Source organism: Crinia signifera, chromosome 1 (genome assembly GCF_055691185.1).
Source record: "Crinia signifera chromosome 1, ASM5569118v1, whole genome shotgun sequence".
NCBI lineage: Eukaryota > Metazoa > Chordata > Amphibia > Anura > Myobatrachidae > Crinia > Crinia signifera.
In genome coordinates this window covers 377,383,399-377,403,715 of record NC_139217.1, presented here as the reverse complement: position 1 = coordinate 377,403,715, position 20,317 = coordinate 377,383,399, and the positions used below count along the sequence as shown (strand labels likewise).

Sequence of the window (20,317 nt, the reverse complement as noted above, 5' to 3'; positions counted from 1 at the left end):
GGTCTGCATTCATCAGTTATCACCACGATGATTCAGGCCAGAAAGCCGGTAACAAACGCCCACTACTACAAAATCTGGAGAAAGTACGTGGGTTGGTGTGAGGAGCAGAAGGTCCCCCCAGCAAAGTTTAACCTGAACAGGTTATTGTGCTTCTTACAAGCGGGATTGGATTTGGGTCTCCGTCTGGGCTCACTAAAAGTCCAGATATCGGCCCTGTCCATTTTCTTCCAAAGAAAATTGGCTGTCATCCCGGAAGTACAAACATTCCTTCAGGGAGTGCTTCACATCCAGCCTCCCTTTGTACCTCCTACACCTCCTTGGAGTTTGGAAGTCGTCCTAACATTCCTTCAATCCTCCTGGTTTGAACCTTTGGAGTCGATAGAATTGCGGTATATCACCTGGAAAGCGGTGGTCCTTTTGGCCCTAGCCTCGGCTAGGAGAGTGTCTGAATTGGGAGCCCTTTCCTGTAAGAGCCCCTATCTAATTTTTCACTCAGACAGAGCGGAGTTGAGAACAAACCCGCGGTTTCTCCCTAAGGTGATTTCTTCCTTTCACCTAAATCAGCCAATTGTAGTCCCGTCTGCGTCTAGTTCACCGGATATTCCGGTATCCCTGGATGTGGTGCGTGTCTTGCGTGTGTATGTCCAGAGGACGTCAAGGATCAGGAAGACAGATTGTCTATTCATTCTGTATGACGCACAAAAGAAAGGACACCCTGCATCTAAGCAATCCATTGCTAGATGGATTAGGACTACAATCCAACAAGCCTATGTGACGACAGGCATGCCGACACCTCCGGTTTTAAAGGCTCATTCCACCAGATCGGTGGGCGCATCCTGGGCGGCTGCTCGGGGTGTGTCAGCTCTGCAGCTCTGTAGAGCTTGCTACATGGTCGGGGCAACACACCTTTGTAAAATTTTACAAGTTTGATGCCTTGGCCAAAGAAGATACCCAGTTTGGGCAGGCAGTACTGCAGCAGTCTCCGCACGTACCCTCCCGTTCTGGAAGCTTTGGGACATCCCCAATGTCTTAAGACCATTCCCAGTATCCCATCAAGGACGTTAGTGAAAATAGGAATTTAATACCTACCGGTAATTCCTTTTCACGTAGTCCTTATGGGATACTGGGCGCCCGCCCTGTGCAGGGGTCTGGCTGCATTCTGCTTATAAAGTTCAGAAGTTAACCTAGTGTCTTCTGTTTCTAAGGTCTAGTTCAGTGACCTCTGTTAAAGAAATTCCATCCAGTTGGTGGTATTATAGTTGTTTTTTATTTTTGAATGAATGCGGGTGTGCTGGCATAAATCTCACCACACTATTCACACTTATGTTTACATAGGTGACATATAAAGTATTCCTCTCATATGTACATTCTCCTTCGGGCACAGTTTTTCCATTAACTGGTTCCTGGGTGGGGAATCAGAGGGGAGGAGCCAGCACACCCAGCTTCAAAGTTATAGATGTGCCTGTCTCCTGCGGATACCCTCTAATACCCAATGTCTTGTTAATGGTGATTAAAATATAACCAGAGTGACGATAAGTGAAAAGCGTTGGTTACGTAATAAGTCCGCAACCAACGTACCCTTTATACCTAGCTACGTGCGAACAAAGCGTAGCGCAGCGTAGTGTACCTTTTATTGTATTATGTATACCAAGAACCAATACCTTATTCAGAGATTCCTTCGCAGTACTTTGTCTCTACTCTGCGAATATACCTTATCGGACTGTGTCCGCAATATACCTTATCGCTATTATGCGAATAAACAGACACGACCACTGAATAGGAATAAGGAGATTAGAACTCCGTAAAAGGTTTGTATTTAAGTCCCTAATGGACAAAAGGGGGTTACAGAAATAAGAATAAACAGGTATAACAGGTGATACGATATACTAACAATGTATACTAAACAGACTCTGCTAAGGGGAGAGAAAACAGATACAAGACACAATCAGCCAATCAATACAATAAGGATAAATACCGTTAATGCAACCGTTTACCCGTCTCATCAAATATGCGAAGCGCAGTCCGGTCAGAGCTCACTATCGTTCAGTAATGAACTATAGTCCGGTAGGAAGGTCCAGGGAAAGTAGATGTGCCGAAGAGAGTTTGGCTGCTCTGGGTCGCCTATCTTATAGGGTCAGAAGGGGGAGGTCAAAGGCCATTCTCATTGGTCAGAGATCATATGTCCGGTCCACTGTGATTGGAGGTTAGACGCTGTACCTGGTCTGACCAGGTGCAGGGGAGTGAACTTTAAGAGTTCTTTGTTTGGCGGTTTCGGCGTCAGCAAGGATAAGAACCGGTTTGAGCTAGTTTCCTTTGTTAACTACTTACAACAGAAACTGTCTCTGGAGTATGGATTATGTCCATATCTCTCGGGCAATGTACATTGCGATATATTCGCAATGACCGGAATACTTCGCATAATGAGCTGAACGGAACGGTACTAAACACGATACAGATAGATGTATGCAGGGCTAACTAAGCTATGTGTGGCGTTCTAAACCTTTAACTATATTTTACTTAGGGTCAGTATGTATTTATGAATTTATGTGTGATAGTATGGCTACTCTTCTGGTCCACTTTGCCATGCATACTCGGGTATGGAAACTTTATTTGCGCAACTCTGCGAACCAAAATGGCGGCCATACTATCCTAAAATGGCGTGTGTGTAACTCGACTTCCATAGTCCACCCTTTAACAGTAATTATAAAACTGTTACAATACAAAAACATTTCACACGACAATACAGAAATTCATAATCCTAACAGAGAAATTGGGATACATGAATTAAACATATAAGGGGAGTAAACCATCTGCTCTCGGCCGATCCAGGATCATGGATAAACGATGGGCCGCATTTATCGAACAACCTACTCAGGGTCACGAAGGATAATGTACAATTTTGGGATAAAAATAAAAACAGGGGTGGTTACAACATATACACGTTCACAAATATGGTTTCCTTAAAGGGAGGTGGTTTCGATTTTAGGGTCATATACCAAACCCTGGTCTTCCTCTGTATCTCTCGTTCTTACACTCATGATTTCGGTACGTTTTGTCTTTCCCCGGGTCACCACCTTTATACATTTGAACAATAGCACAAAGACTATGATGGCACCACCGATACAGAGGAGGAGTTTTCCTATGCTAGCTATGATCCCTTGCGCCCATTCTCCTAAACCAGAGAACCAGTGCATTGGATTCAACCAGGAGGTCCATTCACTAACTTTGTTACCTATTTCTGCCAGGCTGATATTATGTTCCCTTCTAAATTCCCATTTAAGCTGAAGAATCTCATCCATCCGATGATCGATGATTTCTTCTGGGTCTTCAGTATTGTTGGTGATATATGTACAACACTTCACCCCAAACTGTGTAGAGAGGGTGACACAATATCCTCCTGTCATAGCTGTCAGATAGTTCAACACCATTCGATGTTGGACTAGCTCTCTTTTATACGCCTGCAACTCCTTCCCAGTGTATCTAAAGGTGTCATCATAAATCTCAGTGATGTTATCTACCAAGCTGGCTAATGCTTGTATATATTTAAAATTTATGACTCCTCTGGCGGTATGGGTGATGTCTAAAGCAATGAGGAGTTGGATACCGAACGACTCGTGTATCATTTCGGAAGCTAGGGGTTCTTTCCTGATGGTTAAATCCCTTTTATGGATTTGGTCATAATGGGTATGAGTGTAAGGAGGAGAAATACCTCTGTGTATGTTCATCATCTCATCATGTGTGAGGGTCATCACTTCTGGTAACACTCTGCCTAGATAACAAATACCAACGTAGTTCATGGAGAGCCATTTGTACGCCCTCCTACCACAAATATAATAAACATCGTCAGGGAGAAAATAGGGGACAGAGTATTTCATGATCTTGTCACACATTATCCATAAGAACATCCCCGTCCCCTGTTCCCTGACTTGTTCCTCACAGATTTCTGGCTGTAGGGTTACATTACAGTAGCCGGCTGATACTCTGCCGGCCATCATTTTACTTCTCTTCACCGTGTAGACATATTTATAGTGTCTCCCACTGGTTCGGATTTTTAACAACAATTCTTTATCAATAGGCTCTCCATCTGGACGCTGGGAGTAAGTTATTGTCTGGTTATGCCATGTCACTTCCCAAGTACCAATCGCTCTGGAACTTGAGAAGTTCATACATACCAGGGATTTATCCACTTGGTATGGGTGTAATCTAAGACTAGGGGACCTGGTATACAGGTATCTCTTATCCAATGGCCTCCCCTTATTTAATACGCTTATCTCTGAAATATTAAGCGGGTATGGGACTAGGCCTACACTACTCCTTTTATGTAACACTTGTGAACACACCCAGCATTCTGTTTGGTTTAAAACCTTACCCACTAGTGAGTGGTAATCACTCAAGGGATGTCGGCCGGTAGTTGCCTTACTTGTCGACTGACATCGCTGGATGCATTCTTCTTCCATTTTAGGTTGACAATATCTACAGACACAGTACTCACCAGACAATAACTCATCACATAGCCCTTGAACTACGTTTCCCTCATACCTTTTACCTTCTCCTGTCATGGGCAAAGTGTCAAGCTGGTTTAGGGATTCTACCTCACCCATATCTGGGTCCATTATTACACTGTCAGAACTCCGCTCCGATCGCTCTAGGATGTGGCAGCCACCGAGTATCTTTGGGTGAATAAAAGAACACAGAAAGAAAACAAAGACATATATGCATAGCTGTGAACCTTTTGCTTGGAGTCCTTCCATCATCTCTACCAGGGGACTTTTATTTTGCTCTGCTCTTAGACCTTTGTTCGCTCAGGTTGCTCGACCTTGGCTGCTTCTCAGTGTTCCCGAAACAATGCTTCTAGCGACACTTCTTCTCTCTCGCTCTCTGCACACTGGGACTCTGGGTTACTGGCTTTCTTGCAGTGGGACGAATGTATCCAAGTCTCTCTCTCTGCGACTTTAATTGATGTAGTGCTGGTCAACAAAACTTGGTACGGTCCTTCCCAACGGTCTATCAAACAACCTGAGCGTAAAAAATTTCGGATCATAACAAAGTCTCCTGGTTTAAGATTATGACAATTCTCTGTAGGCATATCAGGGTTCAGTAATTTCAGCTGCTTTTGTTGCTCCCTTAGCTGTTTGTTTAGCTTTAGGAGATACTGTACAGTTAGCTCATTGTTACATTTGAGATCATCCTGTGGGTCTATCATGATGTGTGGCTGCCGACCAAACAATATCTCGAAGGGGGACAAGTTGAGCGGAGTCCTGGGAGTGGTCCTAATGCTATACAGCACAATAGGCAGTGCCTCTGGCCATAACAACCCTGTTTCAGCCATAACTTTACCCAATTTGTTCTTAATAGTACCATTCATTCTCTCAACTTTGGCGCTCGCCTGGGGACGATATGGAGTATGAAGTTTACTATTAATCCCCAGGAGTTTACACATGATTTGGAAGACCTCTCCTGTGAAATGAGTGCCTCTGTCACTCTCAATGACCTTTGGGATACCATACCTACAGACAAACTCCTGACATATTTTCTTTGCTGTAAAGGTAGCAGTGTTGGAGGCAGCGGGGAAAGCCTCCACCCAGCTAGAAAACATGTCAACACAAACTAATACATATTTCAAATTCCTACAGGGTGGTAACTGTATGAAGTCGATTTGTATTACCTGGAAAGGGCCTTCTGTAGGAGGGATGTGGGATGGCTCTGTTGGGATGGCTTTTCCAACGTTCTTCCTCAAACAGGTGAGGCATGACATTGCCACTCTACCTGCTTGAGAAGCGAACCCTGGTGCACACCAGTAGGCTTTTACCAGCTTGCACATACCTTCCTTCCCAAGATGTGTCAGCCCATGGGCCGCCTCGGCTAGACTAGGAAGGTATGCTCTGGGGGCCACTGGTTTCCCGTGTCCATCTCTCCAAAGTCCGGTAGACTCTTGGCCACATCCCTTCGACTTCCATACTGCTCTTTCCTGTGGGGAACACAAATTCTGCATGTCTATCAGTTTGGATGTGGATACTATGTTCAGTGTACAAAGGTTGGTAGGATGGGTGAAAATATTTACAGGGCATGCGGCCCTTTTCGCTGCCTCATCAGCGCGGCTGTTACCAAGTGACACCGGGTCCTTCTCTGATGTGTGAGCTTTGCACTTGATAACAGCCACTCTGTCTGGAAGTTGAATAGCTCCCAGAAGTCTCCTAATATATGTCGCATGCGCCACTGGTGTGCCAGCCGCCGTCATGAAATTTCGGAGGCGCCATAGGGCTCCAAAATCATGGACTACTCCGAAAGCATATCTGGAGTCGGTATATATGTTGACTGATTTTCCTTGGGCCAGTTCACATGCTCTGGTCAGTGCCACCAGTTCCGCTACTTGTGCTGAGTGAGGTGGTCCCAAGGGTTCAGCTTCCACAATACCTTCTCCATCTACTACTGCGTAACCTGTGCACAGCTCTCCCGTGTCCGTCTGTCTATGACAGCTACCATCTGTGAATAAGGTTATGTCTACCTCACTTAATGGGCTGTCGCTTATGTCAGGACGTGCTGTGAAGGTCTGATTCAGGTAGGACATGCAATCATGTTTGTCCTCACTCTCACTAAACTCTGCTTTACCATATTCAGCAACATTCCCATCACCCTCCACCCTTTGTGCCTTGGAAGGCACATGAGGAAGGAATGTGGCTGGGTTTAGTGTGTTGCATCTTTTGATGGTAATATTTACTGGGGCCATCAGCGCCAGTTCCCACTTAGTGAACCGTGCTGAGGACACATGACGTGTTTGGGCAGAATTTAGGAGGGCAGAGACAGCATGGGGAGCATGAACAGTTAAATCGTGTCCCAACACTACGTCCTCACTCTTACTTACTAGTTGTGCTATTGCAGCCACACTTCGTAAGCAAGTTGGGAGTGAGCGTGCTACTGTGTCCAGCTGGCCACTGTAGTACGCTATTGGTCGGTTGGCATCACCATGTTTTTGTACAAGCACTCCTGCCGCACACCCACCTGATTCAGTTCCGTACAGTTCGAAGGGTTTCCCATAATCTGGCATTCCCAGTGCTGGGGCCTTTGTTAGGCTCACCTTTAGTTCCTCGAAAGCCAGCTCAGATTCCTCAGTATGAGAGACCCGATCTGGCTTAGTTGAGGAAACCATCTCTTGTAGTGGTAATGCCAGAATAGAGAAACCTGGGATCCAGTTGCGACAGTATCCACACATGCCTAGGAACGTACGGATCTGATGCTGGGTCTGTGGCAGTACCATATTCTGAATCGCTTGGATTCTGTCGTCGGTGAGGTGTCTCAGCCCTTGGGTAAGGCAGTGGCCCAGATACTTAACCCTGGTCTGGCATAATTGCAGCTTATCCTTTGATACTTTATGTCCTGTCTCTGAGAGATGCATCAGCAGCTGTCTAGTGTCATCCACTGATGACTCCAGTGACTCAGAACACAACAATAAGTCATCAACATATTGTATCAGTATCGAACCACTCATGGGTTGAAAGGATTGTAAACAATCATGCAAGGCCTGGGAGAAGATGCTGGGGCTGTCTATGAATCCTTGGGGGAGTCGTGTCCAGGTATACTGTACTCCTCTAAGTAAAGGCGAACAGATACTGGCTGTCAGGATGCAAAGGGACGGAAAAGAATGCTGAACACAAATCAATGACTGTGAAATGAGTACAATGAGGTGGGATTTGCATTAGGATGACAGCTGGGTTTGGCACTACGGGGAATTGGCTCTCAACTACCTTGTTTACCCCTCTTAAATCCTGCACTAGTCTGTAGCCCCTCCCCCCGCTCTTTTTCACAGGAAAGATGGGACTATTGGCCGTGCTGGAAGTTCTAACTAGGATTTCCTGTTGGAGCAATCGTTGGATCACTGGAAATATTCCTAGCTCAACTTCAGGTTTTAAAGGGTATTGCGGTATTTTTGGGGCTATCCTGCCTTCTTTTAAGCGGATTTCTACTGGAGCTACATTTGCCATTAGCCCAGCGTCCTGTCCATCTTTAGTCCAAAGGGAACCCGGTATTTGTGCTGTAATTTCAGCTACCCTAGATGGATTTGATTCTACAACAGTGGAACACAACATTAGCCTCTGAGGACTGTCCAGCATATCTTGCACTTCTTGTGTAAGATTTTTAGGAGTGTCCAGGAATACCCCATCGGGGGTGCAATAGATGACACATCCCATTTTGCATAGTAAATCTCTACCCAGAAGGTTAGTCGGGGCCGCTGCAGCCAACAGGAAAGAATGTTTGGTATGCAAAGGCCCGATTGTAACCTCTGCTGGTTTCGTCAGTGGGTAATGTTGTATTTTTCCTGTTACCCCAATTGCCGCTACTGATTGGTTAGTGAAACCCAAGTGAAGAGGAGTGTTGAGAACAGATCTGGCCGCCCCTGTATCAACCAAAAAGGTTTGCCTTACTCCAGCTATATCAACCTTCACCTGAGGTTCTTCTCCAAGGTGTTGAGTTAATCTAACTGGCTGTAGGATACAGGTATGACCTGTTTCCTATTGTCTGACCTGCGTTGCCCTTAGCACAGTGTCAGCCATCAGATGGGGAGGAGGCATGTTGCGTGACCTGTCTGTCTCCTCCCATTGTCTAGGGGCTGGGTATCTCCGTGTCTCACCTCTGTGAGATTCCCATTCTCGCTTATGTGTTTGGTAACTCCTGGGGTTTCCTGCCCTACAATGAGCTGAGTAATGACCTTCCCTATTGCAGTTGTAACAGATAATTGGTTTTCTACCTGTGTCCCTGGTGTTTCGTGGTTGTTGGTATGCAGCTTTGTTTGGGGCATTAGTAAGGGCTTGGATGCTAACCATCATCAGTTTGTCAGTTTGCAGTTCCCTGTGCTTCTTAATGTTGCGGTCGTGGTCCACAGCAGATTCCCGTAGGGCATCCACTGTCATTCCACGCCAGTTTGGGAAAGAAGTTTGGACTCTGGCTTTCAGGTTTTCCCTAAGTCCTTCCACCAGCACAGAGACAATCATCTCCCTCAGGTGGGGGTCGTCCTTAGGCTCGGAGACACCAGTGTACTTTGATACCTCCAGTAAGGCTTTTGTAAAATAATCAGCAGCAGTTTCGCCATCTTTCTGTTTGATGGTGAAAATCTTGCTATATTCTACTGCTGCAGGAAAATACACTCCTAACTGTAAGTTAATCAGGCGTATATTCTCCTGGTTGATCTCATCATTTATCTCCTTGTCCACTTTCAATCCACTATCCTGAATGAATTTCGGGATGTCAATGTGAGTGGGGAGACAGGCCCTCAACATGATTCTCCAATCCTTGTTGGTGGGCTCATCAGAGTTTCCTAGATCCCTTACAAATTTCCGGCACAATGCCAGATCTTTCCTTGGGTCAGGGAAATCTGAAATGATGGACCGCAGCTCTAGCCGTGTCCATGGGTTTAGCATGTTCATCTTTCTGGTAGGTATCACACCCTCTCTGTCTGCCTTACCATAGGGAACCTCCAGTGTGCGCATAGGATATGTTTGTACCACATTCGCATTACTGGGACCTGCTTGGGAGTCAATTGTGTCTGTGCTGTGTGGTGCATCATTACCTGAGTCCACTACTATGCTGTTGGCATCAGCCGTCTCCTCCTCCTGTGCTGGGGCCTCAACAGCGGGTTGAGCTTTTCCCTCAATCATATTAATTGCATGAGAGACGGCCAGTGCCAACAGCTGCTCGTTTTCCTCTCGGGCTTCCTTGTAAGGGGATAAGACAGGGTACAGGTTAGCAACGGATACATTGTTACTTATACTTTTCTTATGAGTCATTATCCCCTTCGGCACATATGGGGGTGGGGGAGCTGTTTCTATTGTGGCGGCGGTTGCATTTATATTGTGGCTGATTGCGTCAGGTATTGCCAAACCTCTGCTTCCCCATTGTTCCTGTCCTTCCTTCTGCCACAATTTAAGAATATTTATATGCTTCACTCTCTCCTTACGACTGGAGAGTAGGCATATTTCATCTTTTACTGCCGATAAGATTTCCGGATCGAAGCTACCAACACTGGGAAATTCTAACTTGCTGCCTTGTGTCATTTTTCTCCATTTATTTTGGTAAACAACTGCGAGTTCACCGTGCTTCCTGCACATAATAAAAGCAGCCGATCCTTTTGGCCGGCATGCTTCCTCCCTAACATGCACGTTATCACAGCGTGACCCGTTATTACCCATAGTTACAGGAATAAACGTTCACAGCTTAATAGATATCGGTGGGTTATTACTTATCTGAGAGCTCCCCAAACACTCACTTCTACAGCTTCCTAGAACATCCCACAGTCAAGCAGGTGCGAAGGATACGAGGTATGATACTCAATCACCAAGTCTTTCAACTAGCAGCGAACTTCTAGCCAACTTGCTTGATGCGGCACAATTTTTCCAGGGTATAACAAACTTGTTTTCCTATACCCCCAAAAATTGGATTTTCTAAAGTAGCTAATCGGAAACACGTGCGTTCCGATGTATCTTCTTGTACCCTCCTAGCGGAATCAATTCCACTGAAGGGGCAGTTCCTATGGGCACGTCGTCACGTGAACCCTAACCTTGTCCTACCTGGACTGTCCTACTCTGGACTACACTGCGCTTGAGTCGTGTCGTCACACACCCGTTCGCCTCAGTTATGTTTCACACTGGGCGCTGGTTACACCTTGGTCTTATGCATATATTTGAAATATTTCTGTACAGAAAATCTTCCCAAGTTGGTAGCTTTTCACTGGATACTTATGCAGGTATAAATCCCTTATAACACTCTATAGGAATCTATTAAAATAATGCTTGAGTTGCTTGTTTAAAAAAAATGAACAAAAAGAAAAAAACTTATTTTCTTTTATTAATCACCGCCTCATTCGCAGTATATTGTTATACTGTTTAAATAAAGCTAGTGGTTAAATACTGTTCACCTTTGAGTTCCTATGTGTGCTGCATGTGCAGTACCAATGAACAGCCACGTGTGTACATGCACTGTTCACAGGCCGCCGATGATCGGCCACCCACGTGTTCTATAGTGTATTTGCAAGGTTGCACTCGGGTTTCGCTATACGCAGTAATTGCGCTTAAATGTGGAATAAATCCCTTAACTCCGTCCGAAAGTTACGTATCAAGATGCGAAATAAATCCCGCACTTAATCCGTAAATCACGTACAAAGATGCGAAAATTTCCCGATATGGGCACGTGCGCGCGCACCTTGCGTAATACACAATAGACGCTTTACGTTACTGCAAAAGGTCCAGGACTTGTCGCCACGTGGCGTGGTCCCTGTTTTTGCGGTAACTAACAATAAACAATTATAGTTTTGCACAGAGGGGATCCTCTATGTACTATAATAAACACAGATTCCACGTGTGCGAACCTTATCGCACGTGGTACATATACTATAATAAACAAGCAGCCCAAGACACTATACCCCGTTAAACTACTTGTGGCAGGCAGAAGTACAGTTTACTAAACACTTAGGTATGATATGCTTTTAAAAACACGTGGCTTTCACTTATTGTACTCCGGGTTCAGCGCTAGCACTTCCCGAACCCCGCACCGCCGCGGACTCGGCCTATCCAGCAATGGAAACAAAAATAAATACTTCCACCCTTTTGCTGGTATAGGTCGGGTCGCACGCCTGGTACTGAGTTCTGGAATGTGGAGCGGACGGACGATGCCCCCAATTGTTAATGGTGATTAAAATATAACCAGAGTGACGATAAGTGAAAAGCGTTGGTTACGTAATAAGTCCGCAACCAACGTACCCTTTATACCTAGCTACGTGCGAACAAAGCGTAGCGCAGCGTAGTGTACCTTTTATTGTATTATGTATACCAAGAACCAATACCTTATTCAGAGATTCCTTCGCAGTACTTTGTCTCTACTCTGCGAATATACCTTATCGGACTGTGTCCGCAATATACCTTATCGCTATTATGCGAATAAACAGACACGACCACTGAATAGGAATAAGGAGATTAGAACTCCGTAAAAGGTTTGTATTTAAGTCCCTAATGGACAAAAGGGGGTTACAGAAATAAGAATAAACAGGTATAACAGGTGATACGATATACTAACAATGTATACTAAACAGACTCTGCTAAGGGGAGAGAAAACAGATACAAGACACAATCAGCCAATCAATACAATAAGGATAAATACCGTTAATGCAACCGTTTACCCGTCTCATCAAATATGCGAAGCGCAGTCCGGTCAGAGCTCACTATCGTTCAGTAATGAACTATAGTCCGGTAGGAAGGTCCAGGGAAAGTAGATGTGCCGAAGAGAGTTTGGCTGCTCTGGGTCGCCTATCTTATAGGGTCAGAAGGGGGAGGTCAAAGGCCATTCTCATTGGTCAGAGATCATATGTCCGGTCCACTGTGATTGGAGGTTAGACGCTGTACCTGGTCTGACCAGGTGCAGGGGAGTGAACTTTAAGAGTTCTTTGTTTGGCGGTTTCGGCGTCAGCAAGGATAAGAACCGGTTTGAGCTAGTTTCCTTTGTTAACTACTTACAACAGAAACTGTCTCTGGAGTATGGATTATGTCCATATCTCTCGGGCAATGTACATTGCGATATATTCGCAATGACCGGAATACTTCGCATAATGAGCTGAACGGAACGGTACTAAACACGATACAGATAGATGTATGCAGGGCTAACTAAGCTATGTGTGGCGTTCTAAACCTTTAACTATATTTTACTTAGGGTCAGTATGTATTTATGAATTTATGTGTGATAGTATGGCTACTCTTCTGGTCCACTTTGCCATGCATACTCGGGTATGGAAACTTTATTTGCGCAACTCTGCGAACCAAAATGGCGGCCATACTATCCTAAAATGGCGTGTGTGTAACTCGACTTCCATAGTCTTAAGACCATTCCCAGTATCCCATAAGGACTACGTGAAAAGGAATTACCGGTAGGTATTAAATTCCTATTTTTATTTTTACCAATTTCAAGTTACTGCATAGGGTCACATGGTCGAAACCAATCATGTCAACATGGTCGACATACAGAATGTTGACCTGTTTTACAATGTTGATATTTCAAATGTCCCCATGTGGTTGCCCATGGTTAGAGTAAGGCATGGGGTGGAGGGCAGGGGGGATTAGGGTTAGGAATAGGTGGGGAATGATTTACTGAAACGCATGTGCATCGCCCTTAGTTTTACGTATTTAACATTTGAGCCTACTGTATAATGGGGTTCAAGCTGTATCCTATAATGTTCATGAAATAGTTTGTGTGTGGTATTGATATGAATTTAAATTACCCTTTTATATTATTCTTAAGTAATGTTTTAAATAAGCGGATCCTTTTAGATTTCTAAGGAAAAATTATATAGTCTCACTATGAACCCTGATTTAAATCTGCATGTTCATGTTAGTTATGTTCACTGTATATAGCCCCTGAAACTGTATATCAATATAGATTGATTTTCATGAATTTGAAATCGATGACAATCCACCCTTTAGTAAATCTACCCTTAAGTGCAAGCTGGAGCTGATCCTGATAATCCATGTAAATAACAGAATTTTGTCTATTTGGGACACTCAAATGTGAAAGAGTTTGTTGTTATTCCTGGTGATCAGTTCTAGACTGTTATGAAATCCTGGTTTTTTTTTTAACGTCAGGTATAGGTACTGGTAAAAGGTCTTCGTGTCAATAACAACAGATTATGGTCACCGGTACTTAGTGGCTGCCAGATCTTATTCGCTATAGCTCTAGAGCAGGCATTCCCAACCACGGTCCTCAAGGCACACCAACAGTGCAGGTTTTAGTGATATCCAGGCTCCAGCACAGATGGTTTAATCAGAATCCCTCAGATACTAATTAAGTCACCTGTGCTCAAGCCTGGATATCACTAAAACCTGCACTGTTGGTGTGCCTTGAGGACCGTGGTTGGGAATGCCTGCTCTAGAGCATATCAAACACAGGAGTTTTAGTAGTTAGAGCAGCACAAAGTAGAGGTATACTGTAGGTTATACAGGGTAAGCAACTGGAAGAGACCAGGCTGGATGTCTTCCCCGGATAGCGAATGAGTGCAGACTCAGAGAGCAACTGCAAGAGTTTACCCCGGCTATGTCTCCTTCCATCTCTACAATATATTGCTCCATGTGTATGGAGCTTTAGTGTTAGTGATTGGTGGGCTGTCCTTTAAATTCCCATCTGACCAAGTCTCGAAGGAGGCAGGTAAAAAGATTACTCACAAGAGACAAGTGAGTAACTTTATATAGCCACACTTCCTGAGTTGCTAGATGCGCTGTCTTTTGTGCATCTAGGTTGCTTAGCAGCAGCTGGAACTCTTCTCTCCATGTGCAAATCAAGCGCTCTATTCTGGTCGCTAGGCAACCACTAGGGGTAGCTCTGAGACGCATCAGTGGGCAGAACACTGGACAGAGTAGCAGAATTACTCTGACCACATTGCAGCTTGTGCCATAGACAAGTATCAGAACTGTTCTGTGTGTATCCAGCTTGGCACCATGTATGATTTCGTTTTTCTCTTGTTGGAAACTGAGTTTCTAGTTAGCATTTTTTTTCCCCTGTTTTTTTTTTTCCCCACTCATAGGCTAAATGATGAGCTATTGCACTATATTTTGAAGATTGTTGTTCGTGAATCTTGTGTTCTGATCACCAAGTGCCAAACTGTGTCTAAAGAAGAATTCCAAAGACTCCTATCAACCGTGCCTGTAAGACCAACGCCATTTTCATAGATAACCATTATTCTTTGTTGGTTTTCATTCCATATGTATTAAGGTTCATTTTTAATAGGGTTTTCATTTTTAAAAATACATTGTTATACCTGTATTGTTTTTTTTTGTTTGTTTTTTTTTGCCCAAGGATTTTGTATAGTCTTTTTCAGAAAGTTTAAAGATCTATTTTCATTCACACTCAAGACATCAGTTAAGGCCCATACACACTGGGCGACTTTGAGCTGAAAGCCGCTCAAAACAGCCTGTTTGAGCGGCTTTCAGCTCAAAGCCGCCCAGTGTGTATGCCCCAGCGATAAGCACTGCTGCGCGCTCCCGCATCATCGCCGGGAAAGCTGCTCATCTGCTGGTTATACCAGCAGATTAGCGGCGTTGAGGGTGGCTTTGCATAGCTCTGCGCTATGCAACGCCGTCCTCCCCCCTCCGTCGGCGTCGGGCAGGGGGAAAGCCGCTCAGTGTGTATGCACTCAGCGGCCTTCCCCGCAGCGGTGATTGACATCAGCGCAGTCCATACACGCTGGGCATAGTCGTCCATTGTGTATGGACCTTTACGCACATTCAACCATTTACCGGCTTTTGCCAAAAGTAACAAACAATTCTAGCTCATACACTTATGGTTCCTTTGTAAAGAAAAAAAAAATACCTTACAGAATCTAATACGTACTAACAAAAGGAATATATTAAAATCTTACTGGGTTTTTTTTCCACACGGTATTACAATTGGCACAGTAGGTAATATAAATATACAGAACTTAATGGTAAAAATGTACCAACTTTTTGCTTTGGCTATAGGTAAATACATTCGCTAAAGTCTATAAATGGTAAAGTGAAGGTTATTCTGCTGGTATGCTCTAGGATTGTGGTTCTGAATGCAACCCAACGGTCAAGGTTTTAAAAGTATTCCTGGCTCAACACAGATGGCTCAGTCAAATTGATTGAGACCTAAAATCACCTTTGGCCAAGCATGGGTATAATTAACCCTTTGAGTGCCAAGTGAATTTTTCAAAATAGGTTTGACTCTTGCCAAGCAAACCTTTTTATTCATCTGAATGACCTGTAATGTCTACCTTCTATAGGAATTACAATCATTTTTTATTTTACACATTTTTTATTTGAATTTTATATAACAAATGTGAGAGACGCTGGCTTTTTTTGCGGATATTTTGAACATCACCCACAGAGATGCTGGCACTCAAAGGGTTAAACTCTGAACTGTAAAGTTCCCTTGAGGACTGTGGGGCAGATGTATTAAGCCTGGAGAAGAGATAAAGTGGAGATAGTGGAAGGAGATACTGTAAAGCACCAGCCAATTAACTACCAACTGTCATTTTCAAACACAGTTTATTGGTTGGTGCTTTATCTCTTTTCAGTTTATTTCCACATTATCTCTTCTTCAGGCTTAATAAATCTACCCCCATGTTTGATAACCTCTTCGCTAGGACTACACCACCGGTTTGTTTGCAGTATCTCACATAAATGTTCACACGAAAGGTACATTAATGAAGACACTAGTGAATTTCCATGTATTCAAAAACTGTGAAAATATATTGTAAACTTTTGAATGCAGCATGTTTCGTATCTCATTAATTTAATGCGCTCTCCACTGGTAAATGTGTGTCACACTTGTGTCATTTCCATTATCATTGTAGTGTATGTTTTATATTACCCATTCTCCCAGCACATACTGTATGTCCAGAGGGTCCTTATTGCACACTACCATGTAGTACCTAGCATATGGTACTAGATTGCTGAATTGCCTTTTCTAACTTTTTGTTTTTATGAAATGTGGTAATTCCAGACCTCTTGTGCAAAACTTTCAGCAGTTTCCAGGATGGGATGGTATGATCCTTTTGCTCATCTTATTAAAGTTTTTGTGTATTTAAGGTTGCCTCTCCATGCCTGCGCTATCTGATGGCTGTACAAAATCACTTCCTTAGTAACACTGTCTTAATCAAACCTGATGACAATGATGATAGTGACAGCTCCCTGCAGGGGGAGACATTGAAGGTACAGGTAAACACCACATTTTTTTCTAATAGTGTTTATTGTTTGTCAGCGTTAGTTGTCCAATATTTCATTGAAGTCTGTTCCATGTTATTGCAATCATGAATCAATAGGTTTCTACACTAGTGTTAACATTGAGCATCCATATTGCATGACATTTACAGGTAATAATACATATCTAAAATTTCAATTGAAAATGTGTGTGCGGTTTCAGTGCACATTTATTAGACTGTTGGTAGATTGCTCAGCCAAAAGTTATCTCTTAAAGCCTGGATTTGTAATAATGGTTATCATGTTAATCCTCTGCATTACACAGAAACATAGAATTTGACGCCGATAAGAACCTCTTGGCCCACCTAGTCTGCCCTTTTTTAAACATGTTACCTCAAACCAAATTTGATCCTTATTTCTTTGTAAGGATATCAATGTGCTTATCCCAAGCATGTTTAAATTGTACTACTGTATTTGCCTCTACCACCTCTGATGGGAGGTTATTCCACTTATCGACTACCCTTTCTGTGAAGTAATTTTTCCTCAAATTTCCCCTGAATCTTCCTCCCTCTAGTTTCATTATAATATGTTAAAATAAACTATTTTTATTGTAGGTATTTTATCCCCCGTCCCTCCTTAGCATTACATTTTTTTTTCTCCATTGATCTAAGGCAGAAAATTAATAGAATACTTCGGATCTTCTCAAACTTGTCCTTGAAGTAGGAAGCAAGAGCGTGAGCATTGATAGCAGTTGGTCGGTTTGGTGAGGGAGGGATGCAGAGTGATTTAAATATTCTAGAAAAAGTTGCTTGAGTAGTAGATAGTCTTATATGTGAGGAAGTCACTTGGACTACTATATTTATGCAACTTATTCTACTATGAGAGTTTTTGTAGGTGTCTTTGTTGAAAATCTATGTAAGATATTTTTACACATGCTTATAGCTAGAGCAGGGCTCAGGGAACTGTTTTTACGCCAATGTTACCCCCTTGATTTGAAAGGAAGCAAATCATATATAATTTATTATTTGAATTCACAATTTTATTTAATATATTCAAAATTTCTTTGAAAGCTTCAACTTTAATCTGGACACATCAGATGAGGGTGGGGGGCGGGAGTTAGAATGCCAAGCAAATCCCCAAGAGCTAAATCCGCATTGTAGGTATACTTGAAGAAAGGTTAAGTGTGTGAATGTTTTCATGCTACAATATGTTTGAGCACTTTACATATGAGAAAACAATATGTTGAACGCATGCCAACAAATACAATAGGAATTTAGAGATCCTTATAATCACCAGGTCTGCAATAATCATATCAAGTTTGCTTAATAAATTCTCCTAAATCTTTAAAAAGTAAACACATAAGTAAGTAAAAAAAAAAAGTAAACATGAAATGTCTGTCACATGTCTGTCACATGTCTGATACTGTAGATTTTTTTTATTTTGTATGTCACTTTTGTTACAGTTGTCTGTCCATATATTATGTTCTATGTAATCTTCAGTGAGAGCCTTCATTACAGCACACACACAGTTTTACTAATGGACAATAAAACATTTAATGCTTGAGGATCATTAATCTCCCAAGGACACATTTATTTTTAAGAATTGATTTTCAGTGGTTCTTTGGGTTTATCATTACAGTTCTGTGATATCCTTTTGAGAAAATAAAATCATGCACGTAAACTGATGCAGGTTAAATACCAGAATAACAATACATGTGCAGTGAGGTAAAGCATGTAACTTATATACAGTACAGATGAAATAGTCTGCTGTATTGAATAATATGGGAGTTGTCTCAACAGCTGAATAAAGTAAGCTGGCTGTCCTAGCCGTAGTATGCAAAGACCTCCATGTAAAATATAGTCCAGTCGTCATGTATGGGGAATGCAGTGATATATGCTAACATATTAGGTGTCTGTTATTTACCCCTTTTGCCAGGACAGCTGAATAAAAGCTTTAGTTAGTCGCTCCCACAGACTTATTATTAAATGCTTCTTTTTATCTGAATGATACTCAGTATCCATGCCAATTTCTAGCGCAGTTACTCATTCTTATCTGTGTCCCTGTGATGTAAGGTATTTCTATCATCTTGATACTTTGATACTAATCCATAATAACTAATAATTAGAACTTATTCCACACAAGAACACACTTCTTACATCATATTTATTTATTTTTTTATTACATTACAAGGAACGATTTTAAATTAACCCCAACTTTATTTAATTGTACGGATTGTCTGAAATATGTAGTAAAGATACACATTATCATATATCATTCTGGCAAATGATAAATCGGGTAAATACATGCTTGATTTAAACTCCATTCATCAACAGCTAAAGCGAATTGATTTTACTGAAAAACTAATTAGAACAGAAGTAATAACGTATAATCCCAGAGTCTTTGGAATATGTTTTATATCACTCCTAACTGACTGTCACTATTAGACACTTTTGAGCTATCCTCCAGAGAGCTTCCCTGGCAAATGAATGCCTGCCTGTATTAATCACCCCACAAACAGAACCATCTGGAATACCTCCATGTTCCATAGCAGCACCTTATCCATATATAACATTAGTTGTTCCAGACATTTTTTCCCTTGTATCATTAACTGATTGCTACATAATACACAATTCTGTTTAGTCAGCTACAGTACTATACATTTTGGTAGGTAGCTTAGCGACATGGTTTTCAGATGTATAGTAACCAATTCAGTGATATTTTGTTGTCTCTTCCCTTAATTTTTGTTTTAGGAACTACAGACTAGCATTTTGGGGTTGGCAACACAAATATTAACTGGGTGTGATGAAGTTCTGGAAATGCTACAGCGAGTCACAACTGCTCTTATCAACAGTGATCTTCCGGACCGAGATATTAGGTATGCAATTTTCTGAAAATTGTATTACATTTTAATAGTAATGCATACATGATCTTTCGTAGGTCATGTTTTAAGATATTTATTTTGACTAGGGGGTGATAATATTGGAGTGCACTGCTTTAAAACCTGAAAGTGTTACCTTTTTTGCTTGCAGTCTATTAAAATAGAAACACTATACAAAAACGAGTAAGTAATAATGAATGATCTAAGTTCTGCACTAAAGGTGTGTGCACACGGGGGCGATATTGGCTGAAATCGCTGGCAATATGGTCGCTGAGCGACCATATTGCCAGTGATTTGGAGTGCTGCTGGAGATAAATCGCCAGCTGTGCGCTCCTGTGTGAACTCCCTAACGGTCGCTGGAGCATGCTCTTGCGACCAGCGGCTTCTCCCGGCGCTGTGCAGGAGGTCAGCGCCGGGGAGATCAGCGACAGAAGGGCTCCCTCCCTTCGCGTCCAGAACCCCCCCCCTTCCCCCGTGACTGTAGCAGTGTCTACTCATCATCGCTGATGAAAAGGGGACACTGAGCAATATGATTGCTGGTGATATATTGCTAGCAATATATCGCCAGCAATCATATTGCCCCATGTGTCGACACCTTAAAAGATATTGTAGTGTCCAGTAAACAGCGTAATGCATTTGTTCTACACCAAGTACCGTGCATTTATTGGTGGTTTGTTTTTGTAGTCACAGACACTAATTTCTATGATACTAACATTTTCAAATTGATTAAATATAATCCGTACTAAACACA

General features: G+C 42.6%; 1 protein-coding gene across 6 annotated transcripts in view; it reads left to right on the top strand.

Annotated features, from left to right (window-relative positions):
* HECTD4 (HECT domain E3 ubiquitin protein ligase 4) overlaps positions 1 to 20,317 on the top strand; it is a 203,551-nt gene that overhangs the window by 94,143 nt on the left and 89,091 nt on the right. For 4 of the 6 annotated variants that reach the window (XM_083151436.1, XM_083151433.1, XM_083151435.1 and 1 more), the window contains exons 16-18: positions 14,552 to 14,672; positions 16,578 to 16,706; positions 19,439 to 19,563. In XM_083151436.1, coding sequence (XP_083007562.1) covers positions 14,552 to 14,672; positions 16,578 to 16,706; positions 19,439 to 19,563 — 375 coding nt within the window. The remainder of the gene's footprint in view (positions 1 to 14,551; positions 14,673 to 16,577; positions 16,707 to 19,438; positions 19,564 to 20,317) is intronic. The other 2 variants (XM_083151437.1, XM_083151434.1) reach the window with 1 other exon arrangement.